This window comes from Manis javanica, chromosome 10 (genome assembly GCF_040802235.1).
Source record: "Manis javanica isolate MJ-LG chromosome 10, MJ_LKY, whole genome shotgun sequence".
NCBI classification, from domain to species: Eukaryota; Metazoa; Chordata; class Mammalia; order Pholidota; family Manidae; genus Manis; species Manis javanica.
This window is the reverse complement of record NC_133165.1, coordinates 50,633,788-50,657,237: the sequence shown is the minus strand read 5'-3', so window position 1 is coordinate 50,657,237 and position 23,450 is coordinate 50,633,788. Positions and strand designations below refer to the sequence as shown.

At 46.1% G+C, this 23,450-nt stretch overlaps 1 protein-coding gene across 3 annotated transcripts; it reads left to right on the top strand.

Annotated features, from left to right (window-relative positions):
- Positions 1-683: 683 nt before the first annotated feature.
- LOC108384649 (uncharacterized) lies at positions 684-23,438 on the top strand. Of its 3 annotated transcripts, XR_012122259.1 has the most exons (9): positions 684-1,296; positions 2,099-2,187; positions 2,809-2,879; positions 3,402-3,471; positions 12,319-12,421; positions 12,666-12,854; positions 17,567-17,689; positions 18,603-19,255; positions 22,937-23,438. XR_012122259.1 is itself a non-coding variant. In XM_073215405.1 (8 exons), the coding sequence occupies exons 1-8, from the start codon at positions 699-701 to the stop codon at positions 18,638-18,640; spliced, it is 1,281 nt and encodes a 426-aa protein (XP_073071506.1). In that variant the 5' UTR covers positions 684-698; the 3' UTR covers positions 18,641-23,438. The 3 variants fall into 3 exon arrangements, 1 of the variants encoding a protein (XP_073071506.1); XR_012122258.1 differs by lacking the exons at positions 18,603-19,255; positions 22,937-23,438 and adding an exon at positions 15,667-15,993 and having other exon boundaries at positions 17,567-17,690; XM_073215405.1 differs by having other exon boundaries at positions 18,603-23,438.
- Positions 23,439-23,450: the final 12 nt, after the last annotated feature.

The following is a 23,450-nucleotide window of genomic DNA, read 5'->3' as shown; positions in this document are numbered from 1 at the left end:
GTTTAGCTGAATTAACAGTAAAATTAACAACATTATCCTTTTCCATTACATTAGAACAATTTTGTGACTATGGATGAAGCCTTAAAACAATGTTGGTGCCTTTCAGTAGCACATCTGTGTTTTCCCCTTTTATTTCTCTGTTAGGCCTAGGCCTCTGAAGAGAGGCCTCAGTTCCCAGAGCTCAGACGGCCACTTGCATAAGAGACCCTGCACCTCTCCTGTGAGTTCCTTGACAAGCATGTGCACATGTGGCGTCTGTATGTCCAGCCGCAGTGCCATTACCAGTTCCTACAGTTCCACTGGAGGCATCTCTCGGGTACACGCACTTGGTCGTGTGGAAGAAGTGGGTTCTTTCCACTCAGGTTTGAGCATTACAGGTATCTAATTTAATATATGTAACAAAAAATCTGAAGGTAAGGTTGTACACTTATGGAAATAATGATTTTGACCTACTTCATAAGATAGTTGTGAGGCAGTGCATGTAAAGTGTTCAAGAGTCTACATTGTCCATAGGAAACATTCAAGAAGTGCCACCAATTACTATTATTTTAAATAAGTACTGTCATTTACATTTCAAGGGACTTAATTCACACTCAGAGCTTCAGACTTAGCATTATACAAGGCTGTATCTGATGGCCTAACAAGCAGGCAGGGTAAAAATCATCTTGAACTTTTTAACAGGACTGGGTGGAGCGAGGATGCTCGGAGCGCTGCGCTGGGGGCGGGGCGAACGTCGCGCCCCCCGCTGCCCGCTGGTCCCCCGGGGGCGGAGGTCGCGTTCCCACTGCCAGCTGCACAGCCCAGCGGGTAGCAGCCCCCCGGGTCGCGGCAGCTGCAGGGACAGCCGCGGGGTGAGCGCGTGCACCGGGGCTTCCGCCTCCCTGGGCGCGCTTCTCAGGCCAGCCAGCGGGTCCGGCGAGCTCCCCGCAGTGGCAGAACCCCTCCGGGGTCCTGGGGGCGCGCCAGACACCCCCCCGGGGCGCACTGGCCCCGCCAGTACGCCGGCTTCACCTGTTGCGGGCCCGGCTCCCAGCGCCCTGGCTCCCCCCCCACCGCCCCTCCCACGAGGAGCCGCAGGCGGCCGTTTACCGGCCTCACAGCGCCACCTCCCCAAGCGCTCGCGGCCAGCGCCCCCTGGCGGCCTCCAGCTGTCAGGCTCCCGGCGCGGGAGCCGAGGGCGCGCTGCCTCGCTGCCGCCGCCACCGCCGCAGGCGCGGAGCACACGGGCTGGGGCGGCGGCCGCGCGTCCTCCCCCGCGGCAGGGACGTCGGGCCTCTCTTAGATTCTTAATCTACGGTACTGTTACTACGCTTTTTCTTGCTTTTGAAAAGCCTGAGTCATTATATTCTATAGAATTTACTACATTCTGTATTTTGTTTTCATCGTCATGGCGCCATTTTGACGTGTACTCTATCCCTATTTTCCCCGTAAATGGGCAATTGGCTCCTGAGGCTTGATTAGTTTCAAATTCAGTGATTTGGGCAGAGGTGCTGCTGTGCACTTCTGATCGCATCACATCGGGGAGCACGTGTTGTGTGGTTGCCTCCCATTGGGCTCAGGTGTCAATCTGATCCGTCCATTTATTGTTCCTATGAGCTTTTCACCTGCTGATTTTAGCGGCCGTGTATCTCCTTTGTCTATGTCCATTGTGGCAAAATGGTGATGTTCTAATTCTGTCCTTCCCTCTGCATTTGTTAACTGAAAGTCTGTGTAATTCTAGATAGAAAAACAAGCCCTACCTATAGTAGTGGCAGGATAATAAGCAGGCACCAATGCCGTAGCTAACTGCAAAGGTGTCCAGTGAGGTTCTTGCTGTGTTATTGTTATGAACTGATGATATTTTATAAACATTTCATGATCCTCAGCATAGTGTAGCTGCTCTTTCTGATGCAACTTTTCCGACTTTGGCCAATGACGGCCCTTTCAAATACTGGCAATTGACTCACTTTTCAGAAGCCCCACTTAACAAAGAAATGTTTTCTAGTCACTTGAAAAGGAGGCTTTATATACAGTGATGGATTAGAGCCACAGAATTATGTTGAAGGTCAGATCCTACGTTATTCCCTAGGGTCAGTCACATGACTTGTTTGACTTTTAGCTCCAGAAGAGGCGTCCCAGTGCCTCAACATTCTCCAGCCCAGCCTCATCTTGCTCGCAGACACCAGAGAGGCCAGCAAAGAAAATAAGGTAATCGGTGATTTGCTGTGTGGATTAATGAGAGGGTGGGAAAGGAGGGAAATTTACTTGATTTTTAGGCTTTCTGAGACTCCAATTTGGAGAATCAAAGCGATTCACATCTAAAGGGCAGAGATGGTGCCGCCCTGAATCACTCTCATCTCTTGCAGTCGTCACACAGTGTGACCACACTGGCCTCTACTCCCCCTCATGCTGCAGCGTGAGGGGCTGGGGTGTAAGGGGAAGGGCTTGCACGGGACAGAGTGAACAGAGTGACTGATGGGGGTGGGCAGCAGGCTTCACATTCTAGACCCCAGCTGACCCCCTAGGTGCCAGACTAGAATGCCATTTTCTTAGAGATGGAGGTGTGACTAGGACTCTCAGAAACTTGGCAGGTTGTATGTAAGGTCCTGAAGATTGTTTTCTGCTTGTTTTCAGACAAAGGTGTCTCTGTGGCTTCTGTGCACTGCCTCCCTTCATTTCTTTAGGAATTTTCTTTGCTTCTTTTTTGTTGTCTTGACACACTAAGATCTTAGTCATGGTTGTTCTAAACTTTGGTCAGTTGGTAGTTAGGAGGGTATAAGAAGTTATCCAGTGCTTTTCTAAACTTAATTGTGCCTCTTCCTCCTACAGAGAAGAGGATGTTTCTCAGGAATCTGGCTCTTCTGCTCAGCTGGTAAACAAGGAGTCCCAGGGAGAACAGAGTAAGTTGATGAACGCATGGCATGTGTTGGCAGTAGTGTGTATGGAGGGCACGTGGACCACGACCCACTGCAAACATGTACTGAGCCTTGATTTGTGTGGGCCTTGGTAGTTACAGAGAGAGAGGTTCCTGTCCTTTGGGCTTTACGGTCTGGTAAGGGAGAAAGGTGGCCCCGACTCGTATAGCATAACCCAGGCCATCTGGGAGGTTTGGGGTAAGGTAAGCCTAGGTGGAGGAATCTGAGCCGTCCAGGCAATTTCTGTCCAGTAAGCAACCATGTGCATGCATTTGGAGCAATGACCACTTCATGTCATCTTGACTGTTAGAAATAATCTTGCCAACACCATCCAAGAGCCAAAACCATGGAAGATAGAATCTCAGGGACACCTAGTGAAAGTTCAGTATTAAAAACTAGGCTGGAGGGGCGGAGCCAGGATGGCGGCGTGAGTAGAGCAGTGGAAATCTCCTCCCAAAAACACATAGAACTATGAAAATATACCAAAGAAAAATCTTCCTAAAATAGAGACCACAGGACACAGGACAACATCCAGACCACATCCACACCTGCAAGAACCCAGCGCCTTGCAAAGGGGGTAAGATACAAGCCCGGGCCCGGCGGGACCCGAGCGCCCCTCCCCCCAGCTCCCGGCGGGTGGAAAGAAACCGGAGCGGTTTTTTTTTGGCAAGTGCTTTTTGGAAGCCTTAAATGGACGGGCCTCCGTTGCTAGGGAGGCAGGGTGGCGGGACCGGTGAGCAGGTGCCTGGGACCGGCGCCTGAGGACAAAGAATATCCCGCGTTTCTCCCTGCGGGACCGGCGGGCGGGTGCCTGAGACCGGTGCTTGAGGACGGAGGAAATCGCGCGTTTTTCCCCTTTTTTTTTCTTTCTCTTTTTTGCGAGCGCTTTTTGGAAGCCTTAAAGGGACAGGGACCCTGGTGCTAGGGAGGTAGGGTGGCGGGACTGGTGAGCGGGAGCCTGGGACCGGCGCCTGAGGACAAAGAATATCCCACGTTTTTCCCTGCGGGACCGGGGGGCGGGTGCCTGAGACCGGCACTTGAGGACAGAGGAAATCGCGCATTTTTCCCCCTTTTTTTTTTCTCTTTTTTTGCGAGTGCTTTTTGGAAGCCTAAAAGGGACAGGGACCCCGGTGCTAGGGAGGCAGGGTGGCGGGACTGGTGAGCGGGTGCCTGGGACCGGTGCCTGAGGACAAAGAATATCGCGCGTTTTTCCCTGTGGGACTGGTGGGTGGGTGCCTGAGACCGGCACCTGAGGACGGAGGAAATCGCGCGTTTTTCCCCTTTTTTTCTCTCTTTTTGGCGAGTGCTTTTTGGAAGCCTTAAAGGGACAGGGACCCCGGTGCTAGGGAGGCAGGGCGGCGGGACTGGTGAGCGGGTGCCTGGGACCAGCGCCTGAGGACAAAGAATATCGAGCGTTCCTTCCCTGCAGGACCGGTGGGTGGGTGCTTTTTGGAAGCCTTGAAAGGACAGGGACCCTGGTGCTAGGGAGACAGGGCAGCAGGACCAGTGAGCGGGTGCCTGGGACCGGCACCTGAGGACCAAAAAAAAAAAAAAAAAAATCGTGTGTTTTTTCCTTTTTTTCTTACTTTCTGTTCCCTCTCTCATTGCTGCTGTTGTTGTTTTGGTTTGGAGAGTGCTTTTTGGAAGTCTTAAAGGGGCAGGACAGGTCACTTAGACCAGAGGCAGGGAATCTGGGGATCTCTGGGCACTCTAACCCCCTGGGCAGCAGGGAGCACAGAGGCCCCTTACGGAGATAAATAGCCTCCCGGCTGCTCCCCCTCCAACGGGGCTCCACCATTTTGGAGGAACAGCCCCAGCCAGGCCAAGCCCACAGCAACAGCGGAGATAAACCCCAAAGCAACTGGGCAGGAAGCAGAAGCCCTGTCTGCGCACAGCTGCCCAGCACAAGCCACTAGAGGTCGCTATTCTCCCAGGAGAAGGCCACAAATCAACAAGAAGGGAAGCTCTTCCAGCGGTCACTCGTACCAGATCTGCAAACTATCTCTATCACCATGAAAAGGCAAAACTACAGGCAGACAAAGATCACAGAGACAACACCTGAGAGGGAGACAGACCTAACCAGTCCTCCTGAAAAAGAATTCAAAATAAAAGTCATGAACATGCTGACAGAGATGCAGAGAAAAATGCAAGAGCAATGGGATGAGATGCAGAGAAAAATGCAAGAGCAGTGGGATGAAGTCCGGAAGGAGATCACAGATGTCAGGAAGGAGATCACAGAAGTGAAACAATCCCTGGAAGGATTTATAAGCAGAATGGATAAGATGCAAGAGGCCATTGAAGGAATAGAAGCCAGAGAACAGGAACGTATAGAAGCTGACAGAGAGAGAGATAAAAGGATCTCCAGGAATGAAACAACACTAAGAGAAATATGTGACCAAGCCAAAAGGAATAATATTCGTATTATAGGGATACCAGAAGAGGAAGAAAGAGGAAAAGGGATAGAAAGTCTCTTTGAAGAAATAATTGCTGAAAACTTCCCCAACTGGGGGAGGAAATAATCGAACAGACCATGGAATTACACAGAACTCCCAACAGAAAGGATCCAAGGAGGACAACACCAAGACACATAGTAATTAAAATGGCAAGGATCAAGGACAAGGAAAGAGTTTTAAAGGCAGCTAGAGAGAAAAAGGTCACCTATAAAGGAAAACCCATCAGGCTAACATCAGACTTCTCAACAGAAACCCTACAGGCCAGAAGAGAATGGCATGATACACTTAATGCAATGAAACAGAAGGGCCTTGAACCAAGGATACTGTATCCAGCACGACTATCATTTAAATATGATGGTGGGATCAAACAATTCCCAGACAAGCAAAAGCTGAGGGAATTTGCTTCCCACAAACCACCTCTACAGGGCATCCTACAGGGACTGCTCTAGATGGGAGCACCCCTAAAAAGAGCACAGAACAAAACACACAACATATGAAGAATGGAGGAGGAGGAATAAGAAGGGAGAGAAGAAAAGAATCTCCAGACAGTGTATATAACAGCTCAATAAGCGAGCTAAGTCAGGCAGTAAGATACTAAAGAAGCTAACCTTGAACCTTTGGTAACCACGAATCTAAAGCCTGCAATGGCAATAAGTACATATCTCTCAATAGTCACCCTAAATGTAAATGGACTTAATGCACCAATCAAAAGACATAGAGTAATAGAATGGATAAAAAAGCAAGACCCATCTATATGCTGCTTACAAGAAACTCACCTTAAACCCAAAGATAAGCATAGACTAAAAGTCAAGGGATGGAAAAACATATTTCAGGCAAACAACAGTGAGAAGAAAGCAGGGGTTGCAGTACTAATATCAGACAAAATAGACTTCAAAACAAGGAAAGTAACAAGAGATAAAGAAGGATACTACATAATGATAAAGGGCTCAGTCCAACAAGAGGATATAACCATTCTAAATATATATGCACCCAATACAGGAGCACCAGCATATGTGAAGCAAATACTAACAGAACTAAAGACGGAAATAGACTGCAATGCATTCATTGTAGGAGACTTCAACACACCACTCACCCCAAAGGATAGATCCACCGGGCAGAAAATAAGTAAAGACACACAGGCACTGAACAACACACTAGAACAGATGGACCTAATAGACATCTATAGAACTCTACATCCAAAAGCAACAGGATATACATTCTTCTCAAGTGCACATGGAACATTCTCCAGAATAGACCACATAGTAGCTCACAAAAAGAGCCTCAGTAAATTCCAAAATATTGAAATTCTACCAACCAATTTTTCAGATCACAAAGGTATGAAAGTAGGAATAAATTCTACAAAGAAAACAAAAAGGCTCACAAACACATGGAGGCTTAACAACATGCTACTAAATAATCAATGGATCAATGAACAAATCAAAATAGAGATCAAGGAATATATAGAAACAAATGACAACAACAACACTAAGCCCCAACTTCTGTGGGATGCAGCGAAAGCAGTCTTAAGAGGAAAGTATATAGCAATCCAGGCACACTTGAAGAAGGAAGAACAATCCCAAATGAATAGTCTAACATCACAATTATTAAAACTGGAAAAAGAAGAACAAATGAGGCCTAAAGTCAGCAGAAGGAGGGATATAATAAAGATCAGAGAAGAAATAAACCAAATTGAGAAGAATAAAACAATAGCAAAAATCAACGAAACCAAGAGCTGGTTCTTTGAGAAAATAAACAAAATAGATAAGCCTCTAGCCCAACTTATTAAGAGAAAAAGAGAGTCAACACAAATCAACATAATCAGAAATGAGAATGGAAAAATCACGACAGATTCCACAGAAATACAAAGAATTATTAAAGACTACTATGAAAACCTATATGCCAACAAGCTGGAAAACCTAGAAGAAATGGACAACTTCCTAGAAAAATACAACCTCCCAAGACTGACCAAGGAAGAAATACAAAAGTTAAACAAACCAATTACGAGCAAAGAAATTGAAACAGTAATCAAAAAACTACCCAAGAACAAAACCCCGGGGCCAGATGGATTTACCTCGGAATTTTATCAGACACACAGAGAAGACATAATACCCATTCTCCTTAAAGTGTTCCACAAAATAGAAGAAGAGGGAATACTCCCAAACTCATTCTATGAGGCCAACATCACCCTAATACCAAAACCAGGCAAAGACCCCACCAAAAAAGAAAATTACAGACCAATATCCCTGATGAATGTAGATGCAAAAATACTCAATAAAATATTAGCAAACAGAATTCAACAGTATATCAAAAGGATCATACACCATGACCAAGTGGGGTTCATCCCAGGGATGCAAGGATGGTACAACATTCGAAAATCCATCAACATCATCCACCACATCAACAAAAAGAAAGACAAAAACCACATGATCATCTCCATAGATGCTGAAAAAGCATTTGACAAAATTCAACATCCTTTCATGATAAAAACTCTCAGCAAAATGGGAATAGAGGGCAAGTACCTCAACATAATAAAGGCCATATATGATAAACCCACAGCCAGCATTATACTGAACAGCGAGAACCTGAAAGCATTTCCTCTGAGATCGGGAACCAGACAGGGATGCCCACTCTCCCCACTGTTATTTAACATAGTACTGGAGGTCCTAGCCACGGCAATCAGACAAAACAAAGAAATACAAGGAATCCAGATTGGTAAAGAAGAAGTTAAACTGTCACTATTTGCAGATGATATGATACTGTACATAAAAAACCCTAAAGACTCCACTCCAAAACTACTAGAATTGATATCGGAATACAGCAAAGTTGCAGGATACAAAATTAACACACAGAAATCTGTAGCTTTCCTATACACTAACAAAGAATCAATAGAAAGAGAAATCAGGAAAACAATTCCATTCACCATTGCATCAAAAAGAATAAAATACCTAGGAATAAACCTAACCAAAGAAGTGAAAGACTTATACTCTGAAAACTACAAGTCACTCTTAAGAGAAATTAAAGGGAACACTAATAAATGGAAACTCATCCCATGCTCATGGCTAGGAAGAATTAATATCGTCAAAATGGCCATCCTGCCCAAAGCAATATACAGATTTGATGCAATCCCTCTCAAATTACCAGCAACATTCTTCAATGAATTGGAACAAATAATTCAAAAATTCATATGGAAACACCAAAGACCCCGAATAGCCAAAGCAATCCTGAAAAAGAAGAATAAAGTAGGGGGGATCTCACTCCCCAACTTCAAGCTCTACTACAAAGCCATAGTAATCAAGACAATTTGGTACTGGCACAAGAACAGAGCCACAGACCAGTGGAACAGATTAGAGACTCCAGAAATTAACCCAAACATGTATGGTCAATTAATATTTGATAAAGGAGCCATGGACATACAATGGCAAAATGACAGTCTCTTCAACAGATGGTGCTGGCTAAACTGGACAGCTAAATGTAGGAGAATGAAACTGGACCTTTGTCTAACCCCATATACAAAGGTAAACTCAAAATGGATCAAAGACCTGAATGTAAGTCATGAAACCATTAAACTCTTGGAAAAAAACATAGGCAAAAACCTCTTAGACATAAACATGAGTGATCTCTTCTTGAACATATCTCCCCGGGCAAGGAAAACAACAGCAAAAATGAGCAAGTGGGACTACGTTAAGCTGAAAAGCTTCTGTACAGCGAAAGACACCATCAATAGAACAAAAAGGAACCCTACAGTATGGGAGAATATATTTGAAAATGACAGATCCGATAAAGGCTTGACGTCCAGAATATATAAAGAGCTCACACGCCTCAACAAACAAAAAACAAATAACCCAATTAAAAAATGGGCAGAGGAACTGAACAGACAGTTCTCCAAAAAAGAAATACAGATGGCCAAGAGACACATGAAAAGATGCTCCACATCACTAATTATCAGAGAAATGCAAATTAAAACTACAATGAGGTATCACCTCACACCAGTAAGGATAGCTGCCATCCAAAAGACAAACAACAACAAATGTTGGCGAGTCTGTGGAGAAAGGGGAACCCTCCTACACTGCTGGTGGGAATGTAAATTAGTTCAACCATTGTGGAAAGCAGTATGGAGGTGCGTCAAAATGCTCAAAACAGACCTACCATTTGACCCAGGAATTCCACTCCTAGGAATTTACCCTAAGAACGCAGCAATCAAGTTTGAGAAAGACAGATGCACTCCTATGTTTATCGCAGCACTATTTACAATAGCCAAGAATTGGAAGCAACCTAAATGTCCATCTGTAGATGAATGGATAAAGAAGATGTGGTACATATACAGAATGGAATACTACTCAGCCATAAGAAGTGGAAAAATCCAACCATTTGCAGCAACATGGATGGAGCTGGAGAGTATTATGCTCAGTGAAATAAGCCAAGCGGAGAAAGAGAAATACCAAATGATTTCACTCATCTGAGGAGTATAGGAACAAAGGAAAAACTGAAGGAACAAAACAGCAGTGGAATTACAGAACCCAAAAATGGACTAACAGGTACAAAAGGGAAAGGAACTGGGGAGGATGGGTGGGCACGGAGGGATAAGAGGGGGGAAGAAGAAGAGGGGTATTAAGATTAGCATGCATGGGGGGGAGGGAGAAAGGGGAGGGTGGGCTGCACAACACAGAGAGGACAAGTAGTGACTCTACAACATTTTGCTAAGCTGATGGACAGTATCTGTAATGTGGTTGTTAGGGGGGACCTGATATAGGGGAGAGCATAGTAAACATAGTATTCTTCATGTAAGTGTAGATTAAAAATTAAAAAAAAAAAAAAGAAAGAAAGAAAGAAAGAAAAGGGGGATTACTCCTTAACAGGATAAAACTATTGGTAAATCAAAGATCAACGCATGCTTTAAATATCCTTAATGTTGATCACTTAAAGGGTGTCAGATGATCAGCTATGGAGGTACTCTTTTCTGATAATATTCCTTTCTCTTAATTAAAAAAAAAAAAAAAAAAAGCAGTTATTGTGTGCTGACCTCCAATGAGTTCTGCACAGTGGTATAGAGGGCATGTCAACGTGTGGGCAAAGGGTCTGTTTGTTTCTATGCAGAAGATCAAGGCCTAGCTTGGATACCCAGAAAATGAACTAAGATACGATATGAGGAGGAGCTTCCGGCATCAGCACTCTCTGGGGGACTTGTGCCGGGGGATGATCATCAAAAAGCCTCCACAGGGATCCGGACGATGCTGCGGTTGTGGCTACATCCAGCCCACCGTCTCCTGGACTTGCCATGGGAATGAGGAGGGAGATGTCTAGGCTGGCATGTGCATACAGTGAGACAACGAATTTGACCGGATCTGTACTGTTGGAACTCAACCAGGAGTTGGGAGGGGTGCAAGTTGTAGCACTCCAAAATCTCATGACTATAGACTATCTTGGTTAAAAGAACATATGGGATGTGAACAGATCCCAGAAATGGGCTGCTTTAATTTGTGTGATGGTTCAAGTACAGTTGGACAATATCCATCATATCATAGATAAATTTTCACAAATGTCTAGGGTGCCTAAATGGTTTTCTTGGCTTCACTGGAGATGGATGGTAATTATAGATTTGCTTTGTTTATGTCACCGTATTCCTATTATGTTAATATGTGTGTGCAAATTAGTTAGTAGTTTAAAACCTATACATACTTAAGGTACTCTACAAGAAGATATGTCAAAGAAATAATCAATCCTCCCATGTCTCCTTCATATGCTACATCTATAGCTTTTCTTCTTCCTTCCTAATTACAACCCTTAAATAGAATTCGTGCCTCATATCGAATTTACCGAGTATCATAATTCCTCCAGGTGGTAAAGATACCTCGAGACAAGTGCTGGGCATAGAAGCCACAGGGCATAAATCTGCAAAGAAGTAAAAAGCTAACCTTTGCAAACAATATGGCTTCTCTCTCACTTACCAACTTTGCATTTCCCTGTATGGCCCCGGAAGATGACTGGTTAGCCAGAGACGGGTAAGATTCCTCAAGGGAGGAACAACCTAAGACAGGCACAGTCGCAGGGGGGCCATCAGGTGAGAATTTGGGGATCAACAGAGGTGAGGCTCAGAACCTCACCCCCCCCCCCCTGCTTTGAGAGAAATCTTCTGCATCCGTGGATGTCTTGCTGCCCTTGTCTAGCCTGGATTAATACTTGGTCCATAGGCACACACCTGATCATCTGATCATCTACATTTGCCCTCTTACAGCACTAAACTATGTTTTCTACCTTTATCTTGCATCTACCTACCACTTCAGCATTTTATTAAAAATAAAAATAATAATAATAATAGGAGAAATGTGGGATCAACATATAAATCAAGTACAAAAATCAAATGAATATTCATATTTGACCTGATTGTTTATAGGTCATAATGCATGATCAAAACCGAAAGTTTCTGTGATGAATGCCCTTGTACTCTTCACCAAGAAGAATTTATTCATTGTGCAAGAATTCATTCACCATGTAAGAACTTGTTTGTTATGCTTCAGAAGATTGGAGACTGACGAGAATTAGGCTTGAGATGGATTAATGATTGTACATTGAGCATTGACCCCCCTATACTGAATTTTATTGTTGTTAACAACCATTTGATCAATAAATATGAGAGATGCCCTCTCAAAAAAAACAAAAACAAAAAAAAACAAAACTAGGCTGGATAGACAAACCTCTCCGTTTCTGGAAGAGAGCAGGAAGAAAGTAAGTCTGATACTTTAGTTGCAGATACAACCACATGTAGGGAACAGAACTCCTGGGATTCTCCAGCGATACCCAGAAAGTCCAACTGGTGCCCTCCAGGCGAGGGATCCCACTGATCTTGGTATGGTCTGTCCACCCACCCCTGCCCACCCCAGCCTGGCTCCCCTGCGTCTCAGGAATGGAAGGGTCGGTACAGGTTTCTTTCACTGCCTTCTGACTGGCCTGGATTCTCCTTTTTCTCTTGGTAGCCTCCAGCTCTCTTGCCCGGCCACTCAATCACGACCGAAGATTTTGACCGGCAGAAGCAAGCTCAGTCACAGTGGCTGAAGAGGGACTTCGAGGATAAGACTGGTAAGGAATATAGGTTAATTTCACACTCCAGAGATGGTTCCCTTTGGTTTTATTTTGGTCTTTCTCCTCTGAGAAATCCACCCCTTGGGTTATCAGTGGACTCCGAGCATAGTGAGCACTGAGATTGAGAGGAAGCATTTCTACACAAGTTCCCCCAAATCCCTGAGCCTCCCCGTGCTCTGTGATGGTCCTGGAAAGAATTCTCCTACAAGGAAGGACAATCCTTTCTTTCTTTCTTCCTTAGAAACTGCCTCGAACTCCGACAGTGCAAACCCACCTGCCACTCCACCGGCTTCTACTCTTGCCCTGCCTGCTGCTGGGACTGCTACTTCCTCAGCCTCCCCCCAAGCCCCAATGACTAACCCACTGTTTCTCCCCAAGTACATCATCTTCCTGAAGAAGCTGAACCCCCTGGGCCTACCATCTTTCCCAGGTGAGCGGAAGAGCTTTCTGTGGAGCACACAGTGCCATCAGCCTCTGGTTAGGCTAATGTGAAAGCAGCATGCCTGTCAGTTGCTAAAAAGGTTGAACCTGCTCTGGTTTAGCACACCTGAGCTGGTGCAGGCCTGATGGCTTCAGAACCAACTCATCAGGAACAGATTGTAGGGAAGGGCCTGCCGCCCTTAAAGCTGGAGAAGGCAGCCCTGTTTTGGTAGTCAGATGGCTGCTAGTTTGCAGCCCCATTCCTTAGCTGCTCTGAGCCATGCTTGAGTTCAGATGATTGGATTTTCCTCAGTGTCCACACATTTAACCCAGGCTAGGACAAGTTTTATCCCCTGCTGTCTGTCTTATTATCTGTGAAGGGTAGAAATAAGGAGCACTTCCTTGATTTTGAGGAATGATTACTTTAAGAACCTGTGGTATTGATTAGTCAATTTGTTGACTCCTGAATCCCTGGCCCAGCAAGGCTTCTAGAGCACCAAATACCATCACGTTTCAGATACCATAGTTGACATTTTCTGTTCTTCTTTCTAGAATCTGCTGCAGTGGCAATGTTGGGGGGAGGCATTGCGTATTTTTCTCCATTCTTGTCGCTGCCGTGACAAAGAATTGAAGGGCAGAGACACAGTAGTGAAGCAGAGTAAAAGTTTTATTTAAAGTTACTTAGCCAGAAAGAAGTGCAGGTGACCTCAGAGAGAGAGGAGCACCCTGAAAGGTTGGAGAGAAAGAGTTTAAGATTAAAAGGTCACACACTTAGAAAGTGTGGGCGACTTCAGAGAGAGGTGCACCCTGAAAGGTTGGGAAGAGTTGAAGTTATGCACTTAGGAAGTGCAGGTGACCTCAGAGAGAGGAGTGCAGTACCCTGAAAGGTTGAAAAGAGGGAGTTTAAAGTTAAAAGGTTACGCACTTAGGAAGTGCGGGTGACCTCACATATCGCAGTGAAAGGTTGGGGGTTCCCCCTTTTAAGGATTTTTCAGGAATGTGACAGAGGGCTAGGGTGTGGGCTTGTTCAGTGGTCTCAAGTATCTTTGATGAGACGTTAAGTTACTCATCAGTCCTCTAGGTAATTCTGCAGAATTAGCCTATCAAGACTGTCTGCCTTTCCTCCAAGGTGGGCAGAGTTATTTGTTTTCTAAAGAGTATGTTAAGAATCTTTCTTCTGAAACTTCCTGTTTTTTTTTTTTTTCAAAATACAATTTTGGCTTTCAGGTTGGATCTCCTTGTCTTTACTTTGCTGTTTATAGGTGGGCCTTTTAGCAGGCTAGAGTAAACTATACAATGATTTAATGGACACAATGAAGACATGGGCTGTGCTCAGATACTTTTCTCTGGGGAATATTCAAACCTTCAAGGCCAAGTTTCACTTGACCTTTTGAGCTTTAACTGATTAACTCACTAACTCTGAGTCTTTTCTGGATTTCTAGATTTAACTGGTTAACCAAGTCCTTTCTAGGGGGCTTTACTGACCCTGTTCTCTTTCCACCCCGCTCATATGTATTTTCCTGTCTAACAGCCACCCCCACAGCCCGTTTGCCCCTGCAGACACCTGGCCTTCTGGGCCCTCTTGGCTCTTCACAGCCAGGGCCCCTCCCCGGCCCCTCCCCAGACTCCAGATACACAGCCCCTTTCTCGGGGCTGACCCCTGCCTCTCCCACAATACCAGCCAGTGATACCACCAAGTCACCTCCAGCCTCTCAGGCTGAGACATCTGCCAAACCCCAGGCCCCGCCTGCCCCAGGCCCCACCCTGAAGCCCAGTGTTCTCTTTGGAATGCTGAGCAGACCACCTGCTAACCCTTCTGCCTTGGCAGCTCCTGCTGTGTCTTCAGCACATCCCATGTTCAAGCCCATCTTTGTGGCTCCACCTAAAAGTGGTAATGAGGGTCCTGTGCCATCCAGCCATTCCCATGTCACAACTGCGGCATCTTCCAGCTCTGCCCCCACCCTGACTACCAGCAGCCTGCCCCTCACTTTCAGTCCTGTCTTTACCAGTACAGGGCTATCTACATCTGTGCCCTTGTCAACTCCTTTCTCCTTCAGTCAGACTACTTCAGGCACTAGCACAAATGCCCCTCTGTTCCCTGGCCAGGCCAGTGTCAGTGTCCGCTCAGCAGTGGCTTGGGGGACCACCACCGGCACAGCCGCAGACTCTGCCCGGAAGCCTGTCTTTGGCTTTGGCGTGAGCAGTGTGACCAGCACTGTGAGCAGCATGACCAACTCCACTGCTTCCACTGCCCAGCCTGTCCTCTTTGGGTCCCCCCTTGCCTCTGCTGCCAGCTCTGCCCAGCCATGGGCTCCATACTCCAGTTTGGCAGGCTCTGGCCATGTCTGCTCCAACCACAGCCATCACCTTCAGCCAGTCCCTGCTCGGCACCGTCCAGACAGCTGCTGGCAGCAGCACTGCCAGTTTCGGTGGCTTCAGTGGCACCCTCACGACCTCCATCCCCATCACCCCGAGCCACCCTGCACTGACATTTAGCAGCACTACCACCCCAGCCTTCAACATTCCCTTTGGTTCTGGCACCAGGCCCCCCATCCCTTCCTATACTGGAGTCACCCCACAGTCCATGTTCGGGGCCACTGACAGAGAGCAGATGGCAGTTGCAAAGCCAGCCCGGGCCCCCAGCTTTGACAGCTCCTTTCCTTTTGGAAGCTCAGCAGCCCCGGCCCCATCCCAGTCGGCCTTTGGCAGCACTGTGTGGTCAGGTTTTCGTGGGTTGAAACCCGCAGCCTTTCTTTTTGGCAGCCCCTCCAGTACCCATCCAGCCTTTGGCAGCACCACAGCTGTTTCCTCCTTTTTTGCAGCCACCACCTCACGCTTTGGAGCTATGACCCAGACCACCAGCAGCGGGACCAGTAGCTCAGTGTTTGGCAGCAGCACCACCTCACCATCCTTCACATCTGGGTGTCAGCAGGCCCCACTGGCAGTGGGGCTTTGGGATGAGCGTGGCTGCCCCCCACAGCAGCTCCACCACTGGGGCATTTGGCTTTGGGGCAGGACAGAGTGGGACCACTGGCAGCATGGCCCCTTTTGAGGAGGCTTGAGTGAGAACTTCCTGGGTGCAGCTGGCCAGAGCACACCCGTTGCCTGCCACGTGGCCAGCATGCCTCAGAACACGTCTGTGTTTGCAGGTCAGATTTGGAATGGGCTCAGTCTGCAGTGCCAGATGCTGTTTTAAGTGCCTACACAGTCTCTGCCTTGGAGCTCTACGCTGTGGTGAAGAGACAGATGTTATCACAGATGTTATCTGTAAACAGCATCAGGTAGCAGTGTAACTCATGACCGGAGGAGCTATTTAGGTAGTCAGCAGCAGCCTTTCTGACACAATAGCAAACTGAGGCCATGGCCGCAGTTCCAGAGTTGGGAGCAGGGACAGCGGCTGGGGGTGAGGGCATTACAAACACAGGAGCAAAGGCCCGAAGGCAGAGACAAGCTTATGTTTTCATGAGCAGAGAAGAGCCAGGTGTGGCTAGAGGTTTAAAAAGGAAAGTGGGATAAAATGACATTAAGAGACAGGCACAAAGGAAGATCATTCATGGCCTTATGTTTTTGTTAAAGTACTAAGGGAAGTCACTGTGGAATTTCAGGCAGAGGGAAGTGATTTTATTTGCCATGTGGAAGATGCATGATAAGGAGTTTTGACCCTGACAGCTTCCATTTTCTTCACTGAATATAAGAGCTCCTTGGAGTGGGTTAGGGGGAGATGTGTACCAAGGAGGGCCTCTCTCAGTGGTCATTTTGGAGAGGGGGAGAAAATGATGTGTGAGAGCCATGCCGGGCAGTTCTGAAGTCTGGGAAATTGTGGTTAGGAATTTGAAGCAAGGCCCATCAGCACAGTTGTGTGTGTCTGCCCAGCAACATTCAGTCTTGAGGTGTGGACCTAAAATCAGTGGATAGAGAGTAAACCCAACCTTGTTAAATGGCACAGGGAGCAGGAGGGGCAGGGGGCCGACTACAGGCCCTGATGAGGCAGAAGATCCGGAGTGGGTGCAGTCAGCATGGGAAGCAGGGACAGCACTGTGCTTGCAGCCGAGATCTGGGGGCAAGAGCAGTTCCTGGTTGCGATAAGGTGTGACCCCCCAGAGGTTGGGTGGGGGGAAGATTACGTGCAAGGTCAGCACCTCAGGGGGCACCCACCCCACCTCAGGCCTAGACAGATACAGTTACATGTGAGAGGATCTTCCCAGAGAGCCACTGTGGAGGGTAGCCCAGCACTGGGCAGGAGGCTCCATGAGGGTAAGCATGTGCAGGAGACCGAGTTCGAGTGGGCCTGTGGGAGGATGGGGGCTGACTGTGGGGTGGGGCTGTGGTGAAATAGAGGAGAGGGGGCAGGTAAATGGGGAGTAGACATAACATTAGTCCTGAGAGAAGGGAGTTCCATTCAGTGTCCCCTGTGCTGTGCTTTGGTAGCCAAGGGAGTGCAAAGGTTCTCCTCCCCAGGTGGACAAAGGGCAGCTCAGGGGCTTGTGCTCTGCTGCTGCTGGTGGTGGGGGGTGTGCTCCAGCTCACCTGGAGCACAGGGGTTAGGACCCAGTCACCCCATGTGCTTCCTTACCAAGCAGTGAGCTGGACAGTGGTGCAGGCTAAGGGATCCTGTGGGGATGCGCTTGCAAGCAGACCTCCCCCCAGTTCATTACTGCCTGCTTTGATACCGTCTGCTTCTGAGCCTAGTTGTCACAGTTCTTTGTGGTCTCTCCATTCCAGGCACATCCACACCCACCTTTGGTCAGAACACCCCTGACCCTGGGGTGGGTGCATCGGGCAGCAGCCTCTCCTCTGGGGTGTCCTCAGCACCTGCCCAGGGCTTTGCTGGACCTGGAACCTTTGGTAAGCCGCAAGTCTCTGAGGTCAGGATGACCCGTATATTCCGTGAAGATGGGGTGGGGTTGTTGGGGGGAGCATTGTGTATTTTCCTTGGTCCTTGTCCCCATGGCAAAAAAGGAATTGAAAGGCAGAGACACAGTAGTGAAGCAGAGGAAAAGTTTTATTTAAAGTTACTTAGAGAAAAAGTGCAGGCAACCTCAGAGAGCAGCACCCTGAAAGGTTGAAAAGATAGTTTAAAGTGAAAAGGTTACACACTTAGAAAGTGTGGGCGACCTCAGGGAGAGGAGTGCCCCAAGAGGTTGGGGGTTCCCCCTTTTAATGATTCTTCAGGAATGTAACTAAGGGCTGGGGGTGCAGACCTGTTAGGTGGTCTTTGAATAATACTTAGAACTAACTTAACACAAGCAACTTCCTGCTCTGATTTCTCCCTGGGAGTCCAGCCTTCTTGGTCTGGGAGCATATCAAACAAGACTGCCTGCCCGGCCCCCAAGGTGGGCTGAGTTATTGTCTGTTTGCTAAAGAGTAAGTTAAGAATCTTCTTAACTTCCTGGGTATTAAAATGCAATCTTATTTTTAAGATGGAATCCTTACTGCCTGTCACTATGTTCTTTATGCTGGGTTTGCTTGCCATTGTTAATTGCTCAGATTTCAAACTACTTGATTAGGGCCAAAGGAGAAAAAAAACAGCATGTAGGTTAAAGTTAAAAAAGCCAGGTGGGCCGGCATGATTAACACAATAAAGCCATGGGCTATGCTGAGGTACCCTCCTTTCTCTGGGGAATATTCAAACATTTCAGGCCAAGTTGCTCCTGGCTTTTTGAGCTTTAACTGATTCACTCTGGGTCATTTTTAGTGGGCTTTTTTTCTGGCCTTATTCTCTTTCCATCCCACTCATATCTATTTTCCTGCCTAACAGGGTGCGGTCCCTTCCCCTCTGGGAAAAGAAGAGGCTAATAAGCACAAGAAAGATGTGACCTCACTGGCAGTCAGGCACTGCTGAGGAGCCGTTTCTGGCAGAACTTCTCCCAAGCCACTGGAAAGCCAGGTGGCTTCCTGCCTCCCAAGGAACCCAGCCTGGGAAGCCCTGTTGAAGCACCCAGGATTCTGTTGGCCTGGCCCTCCACAGGTTATGGTACCCAGAGAAGCAGTCTCTGCTGGTAGCCTTCCTGATGAGGTCCTTTTCCATTGGTGCAGGATCAGGGACCCCAGAATTCCAACAGAAAATGCAAGCAATGAGCACATTGGCAAAAGTAGCCTATGTCCCTTGCCCCCACCCCAGACCCTTTACCCGGATATGTAGACTTTGTCTCCTGCTGGGAAGAGCCTCTGACCTATTCCATAAAGCAAACTGACTGCAGCAGATCTCTGGCTTCAGCCTGCAGGGAGGGAGGGGCAGCCCTGGAGGCCATTGCCCTCTCCTGGAGGAAGCAGAGCCTCAGGCTTTTTGCAGGAGGGGAGGCAGGATGCGGCAGAGCAGAAGCCTATCGTTACTTGAACGGTTCCGCTGGTGAGGCTGGACAGAATGAAGAAACATCTGGACCACCAGCTGAAAACATGGTGGCGTGAGAGGTGAGACAGAGGCTTCCTCCTAAAGCTGCATATAATATGAAAATATAACTAATACAACTAATCCTGAAAGAGCAACAGGAAAGAGGACTGTGCCAAACTGCATACACCTGGAGAAAAGAATAAACCTCACAGAGCAGAGTAACATACCAAAGCCATGGCCTGGCAGGACCCAAGCCCTTCCCTCACCCCAGTTCTCCAGGGGAAGGAAGAGAAACAGAGCAGGGAGGGAATGGAGGCCTGGGACTGCTGAATACCTAACTCCAGAGATCTGATCTGGGAGCACAAACATACATTTCATGGTGTTTTCGTGGTATTCTCATGATTAGGGGGTTGGAAAGCTAAGACTGGCAGAATACCTGGAGAGACTGAGATTCCAGCTGCTTGTGGAAAGTAGGGATCCATATCCAGCTGCTCTGGGACAAAAGAAAGGTGGGCAGTCTGAGAGACTTCCTAACAGCAAGAGGGCTGCTAAAGGGCCAAGGATTGCACAGAGCTTATTGCTCAGGAGAAAGGAGAGGCAGACAAAATTGTCTGGGTGCACTCTGCCCAGGAGGTTGGGAACTTTCATGATCTTCAGTAACTCCAGCTCCCTGGCTGGCTACACAGCTCCAAGGATCACCTCTGTGATAAGCAGCCTACTGCACCTTTCTCCCAGCCAGCCCCACCTGGCTTGCAAACCGGCAAACCCAACCCTGGCATTAGGCCGGCCAGAGGGAAGCCCTGCCTACAGCAACTACAAACACAAAGCATAGAGCCTTATACCAGTGTGCTCAGCAAGCCCACTGGTTCTGGCAGTGGAGACAGGCACAGCAGCTGGGAAGCAGGAAATAGCTCTTTCCTCCCCCCAGGCACCAATACCACTCCCCTACAACCCCCGACATTGCTTCAGGGGCTGAGCAGCTCCAGAGAGTAGAGCTTCTGAGCACTAGAGGGCACCATATACAAATATGAAACACCAAAGGAACCTGGTTCAGAGTAAAATTATCGATATGAATACAACCCCTGAGAAAGACTCAAATGAAATCAACCTCATGAATCTGCCTGAAAGGATTTCAAAATAAAAATCATTAACATGCTCATGGAGGTACAGAAAAATATTCAAGAACTCAGGGAGGAATTCCAGTTGGAGATCCAATCATTACATGACACAGTATCAGAAATGAAACATAAAATGGAAAGTTTTAAAAGCAGATTAGATACGGTAGAGATGATAAATGAAATACAAATCAGAGGAATACAAAAAGCTGAGGCACAGAGAGAAAAAAGGATCTCTAAGAATGAAAGAATATTGAGAGAAGTGTGTGACCAATCCAAATGGAACAATATTTGCATTATAGGGGTACCAGAAGAAGAACAGAGAAAAATGGATACCAAGTGTCTTTGAGGAGGTGATTGCTGAAAAGATTTCCCAATCTGGGGGAGGAGATAGTCTTTCAGGCCATGGAGGTGCACAGATCTCCCAACACAAGGGACCCAAGGAAGACAACACCAAGATATATAGTAATTAAAATGGCAAAGATCAAGGGTAAGGACAGACTATTAAAAGCAGCCAGAAAGAGAAATAAGATCACATACAAAGGAAAGCCCATGAGGCTATCATGAGACTTCTCAGCAGAAACCTTACAGGCCAGAAGGGAGTGGCATGATGTATTTAATGCAATGAAGCAGAAGGGCCTCAAACCAAGAATACTTTATCTGGCAAGATTATCATTTAAATTTGAAGGAGGGATTAAACAATTTTCAGATAAGCAAAAGCTGAGAGAATTTACCTCCCACAAACTGTCTCTACAGTGTATTTTGGAGGGACTGCTATAGATGGAAGGGTTCCTAAGGTGTAATAGCTGTCATCAGAGGTGGTAAAACCACAGTAAAGAAAGTAGAACAGTTAATGACTAGGCAACTTGCAAGATTAAATGAACTATCCCCAAAGTCAATCAAGGGATAGACAAAGAGTACAGAATATGATACGTAATATATAAAGAATGGAGGAGGAAGAAAAAGGAGGAGAAAAAAAAGAACTTTTAGACTGTGTTTGTAATAGCATATTAAGTGAGTTAAGTTAGACTCTTAGATAGTAAGGAACTTACCCTTGAACCTCTGGTAACCACAAATCTAAAGTCTGCAATGGCAATAAGTACATATCTACCAATAATCACCCTAAATGTAAATGGTCTGAATGCACCCATCAAAAGACACAGTCACTGAATGGATAAAAAAACAAGACCCATCTCTATGCTGCCTACAAGAGACTCACTTCAAACCCAAAGACATACACAGACTAAAAGCGAAGGGATGGAAAATGATATTTCATGCAACTAATAGAAAAAAGCAGGAGTTGCAGTACTTGTATCAGACAAAATAGACTTCAAAACAAAGAAAGTCACAAGAGACAAAGAAGGACATTACATAATGATAAAGGGGTCAATCCAAAAAGAAGATATAACCATTATTAAATGTCGGTGCACTCAACATAGGAGAACCTACATATGTGAAACAAATACTAACAGAATTAAAAGATGAAATAGAATGCAATGCATTCATTCTATGAGACTTCAACACTTCACTCACTCCAAAGGACAGGTCAACCAGACAGAAAATAAATAAGGCAAAAGAAGCACTGAACAACACATCAGAACAGACAGACCTGACATCTACCGAACTCTACACCCACAAGCAGCAGGATGCACATTCTTCTCAAGTGCACATGAAACATTTTCAAGAATGGACCATATCATAGGCCACAAAAAGAGCCTCGCTAAATTCAAAAAGATTAAATTGTACCAACCAGTTTCTCAGACCAGAAAGGTATGAAACTAGAAATAAATTATACAAAGAAAGTGAAAAATCCCACAAACCATGGAGGCTTCACAACATGCTCCTAAATAACCAATGGATCAATGACCAAATAGAAACAGAGATCAAGCAATATATGGAGACAAATGATGACAATGATTCAACATTGCAAAATCTGTGGGACACAGCCAAGGCTGTGCTAAGAGGAAAGTATATTGCAATACAAGCCTACCTCAGGAAAAAAGAAGAATCCCATAAGAACAATCTAAACTCACAATTAATGAAACTAGAAAAAGAAGAACAATTGAGGCCCAAAGTCAGTAGAAGGAGGGACATAAGATTAGAGCAGAATTAAATAAAACTGAGAAGAATAAAATAGGAAGAATCAATGAAAGCAGAAGCTGGTTTTTTGAGAAAATAAACAAAATAGATAAACCCCTAGCTAGACTTATCAAGAAAAAGTGTCTACACACATAAACAGAATCAGAAATGAGAGAGGAGAAAGCACTATGGACACCACACAAATACAAAGAAGTATTAGAGAATACTATGAAAAATTATATACTAACAAACTGAATAAGCTAGAGGAAATGGACAGCTTTCTAGAAAAATACAACCTTCCAAGGCTGACCCAGAAACAGTTACAAAAGGGAAAGGGACTGGGGAGGATGGGTGGGAAGGGAGGGATAAGAGGGGAGGAAAGAAAGGGGGCATTATGATTAGCATGTATAATGTGGGGGGGCACAGGGAGGGCTGGGAAAAACAAGACAAGTAGTGACTCTACAGCATCTTACTACGCTGATGGATAGTGACTGTAATGGGGTTTGTGGGGGGGGTACTTGGTGAATGTGGGATCCTAGTAAACATATGTTCCTCTTGTAATTGTAGATCAATGATACAAAAAAAATATGAAGGCAGTTCTGATACGTGCTACAAAATGAATGAACATGAGGACATGATGATGAGTGAAATAAGCCAGTTACAAAAGGACAGATACTGTGTGAGCCCACCTGCATGAGGTATCTGGAGTAATTAAAGTCACAGAGAACAGAATGGTGGGTGCTAGGGGCTGGGGGTGCATGTGTTTAGAGAGTACAGAGTTTTTTGCAAGATGAAAACGTTCTAGAGATCTGTGGCAAAAGAATATGAATATACGTAGTGCTACTGAACCGTACATTTTAAAATGGTTAAGATGGTCACATTCAAAACACCAATCTTTTCATGTCATTGCATAAAATTGTTTCTACTTAGCCAAGCACATGTTGTTGGATACCCAGTTGTATGCCATCAATGTTTTGTTATATGTATCATGGTGAATTTTCTTTTGACAAATTTCAAACAGTATAGTTGAAAAAATAGTACAATGAACACGCATATACATGTCACCTAATCACCATTTGTT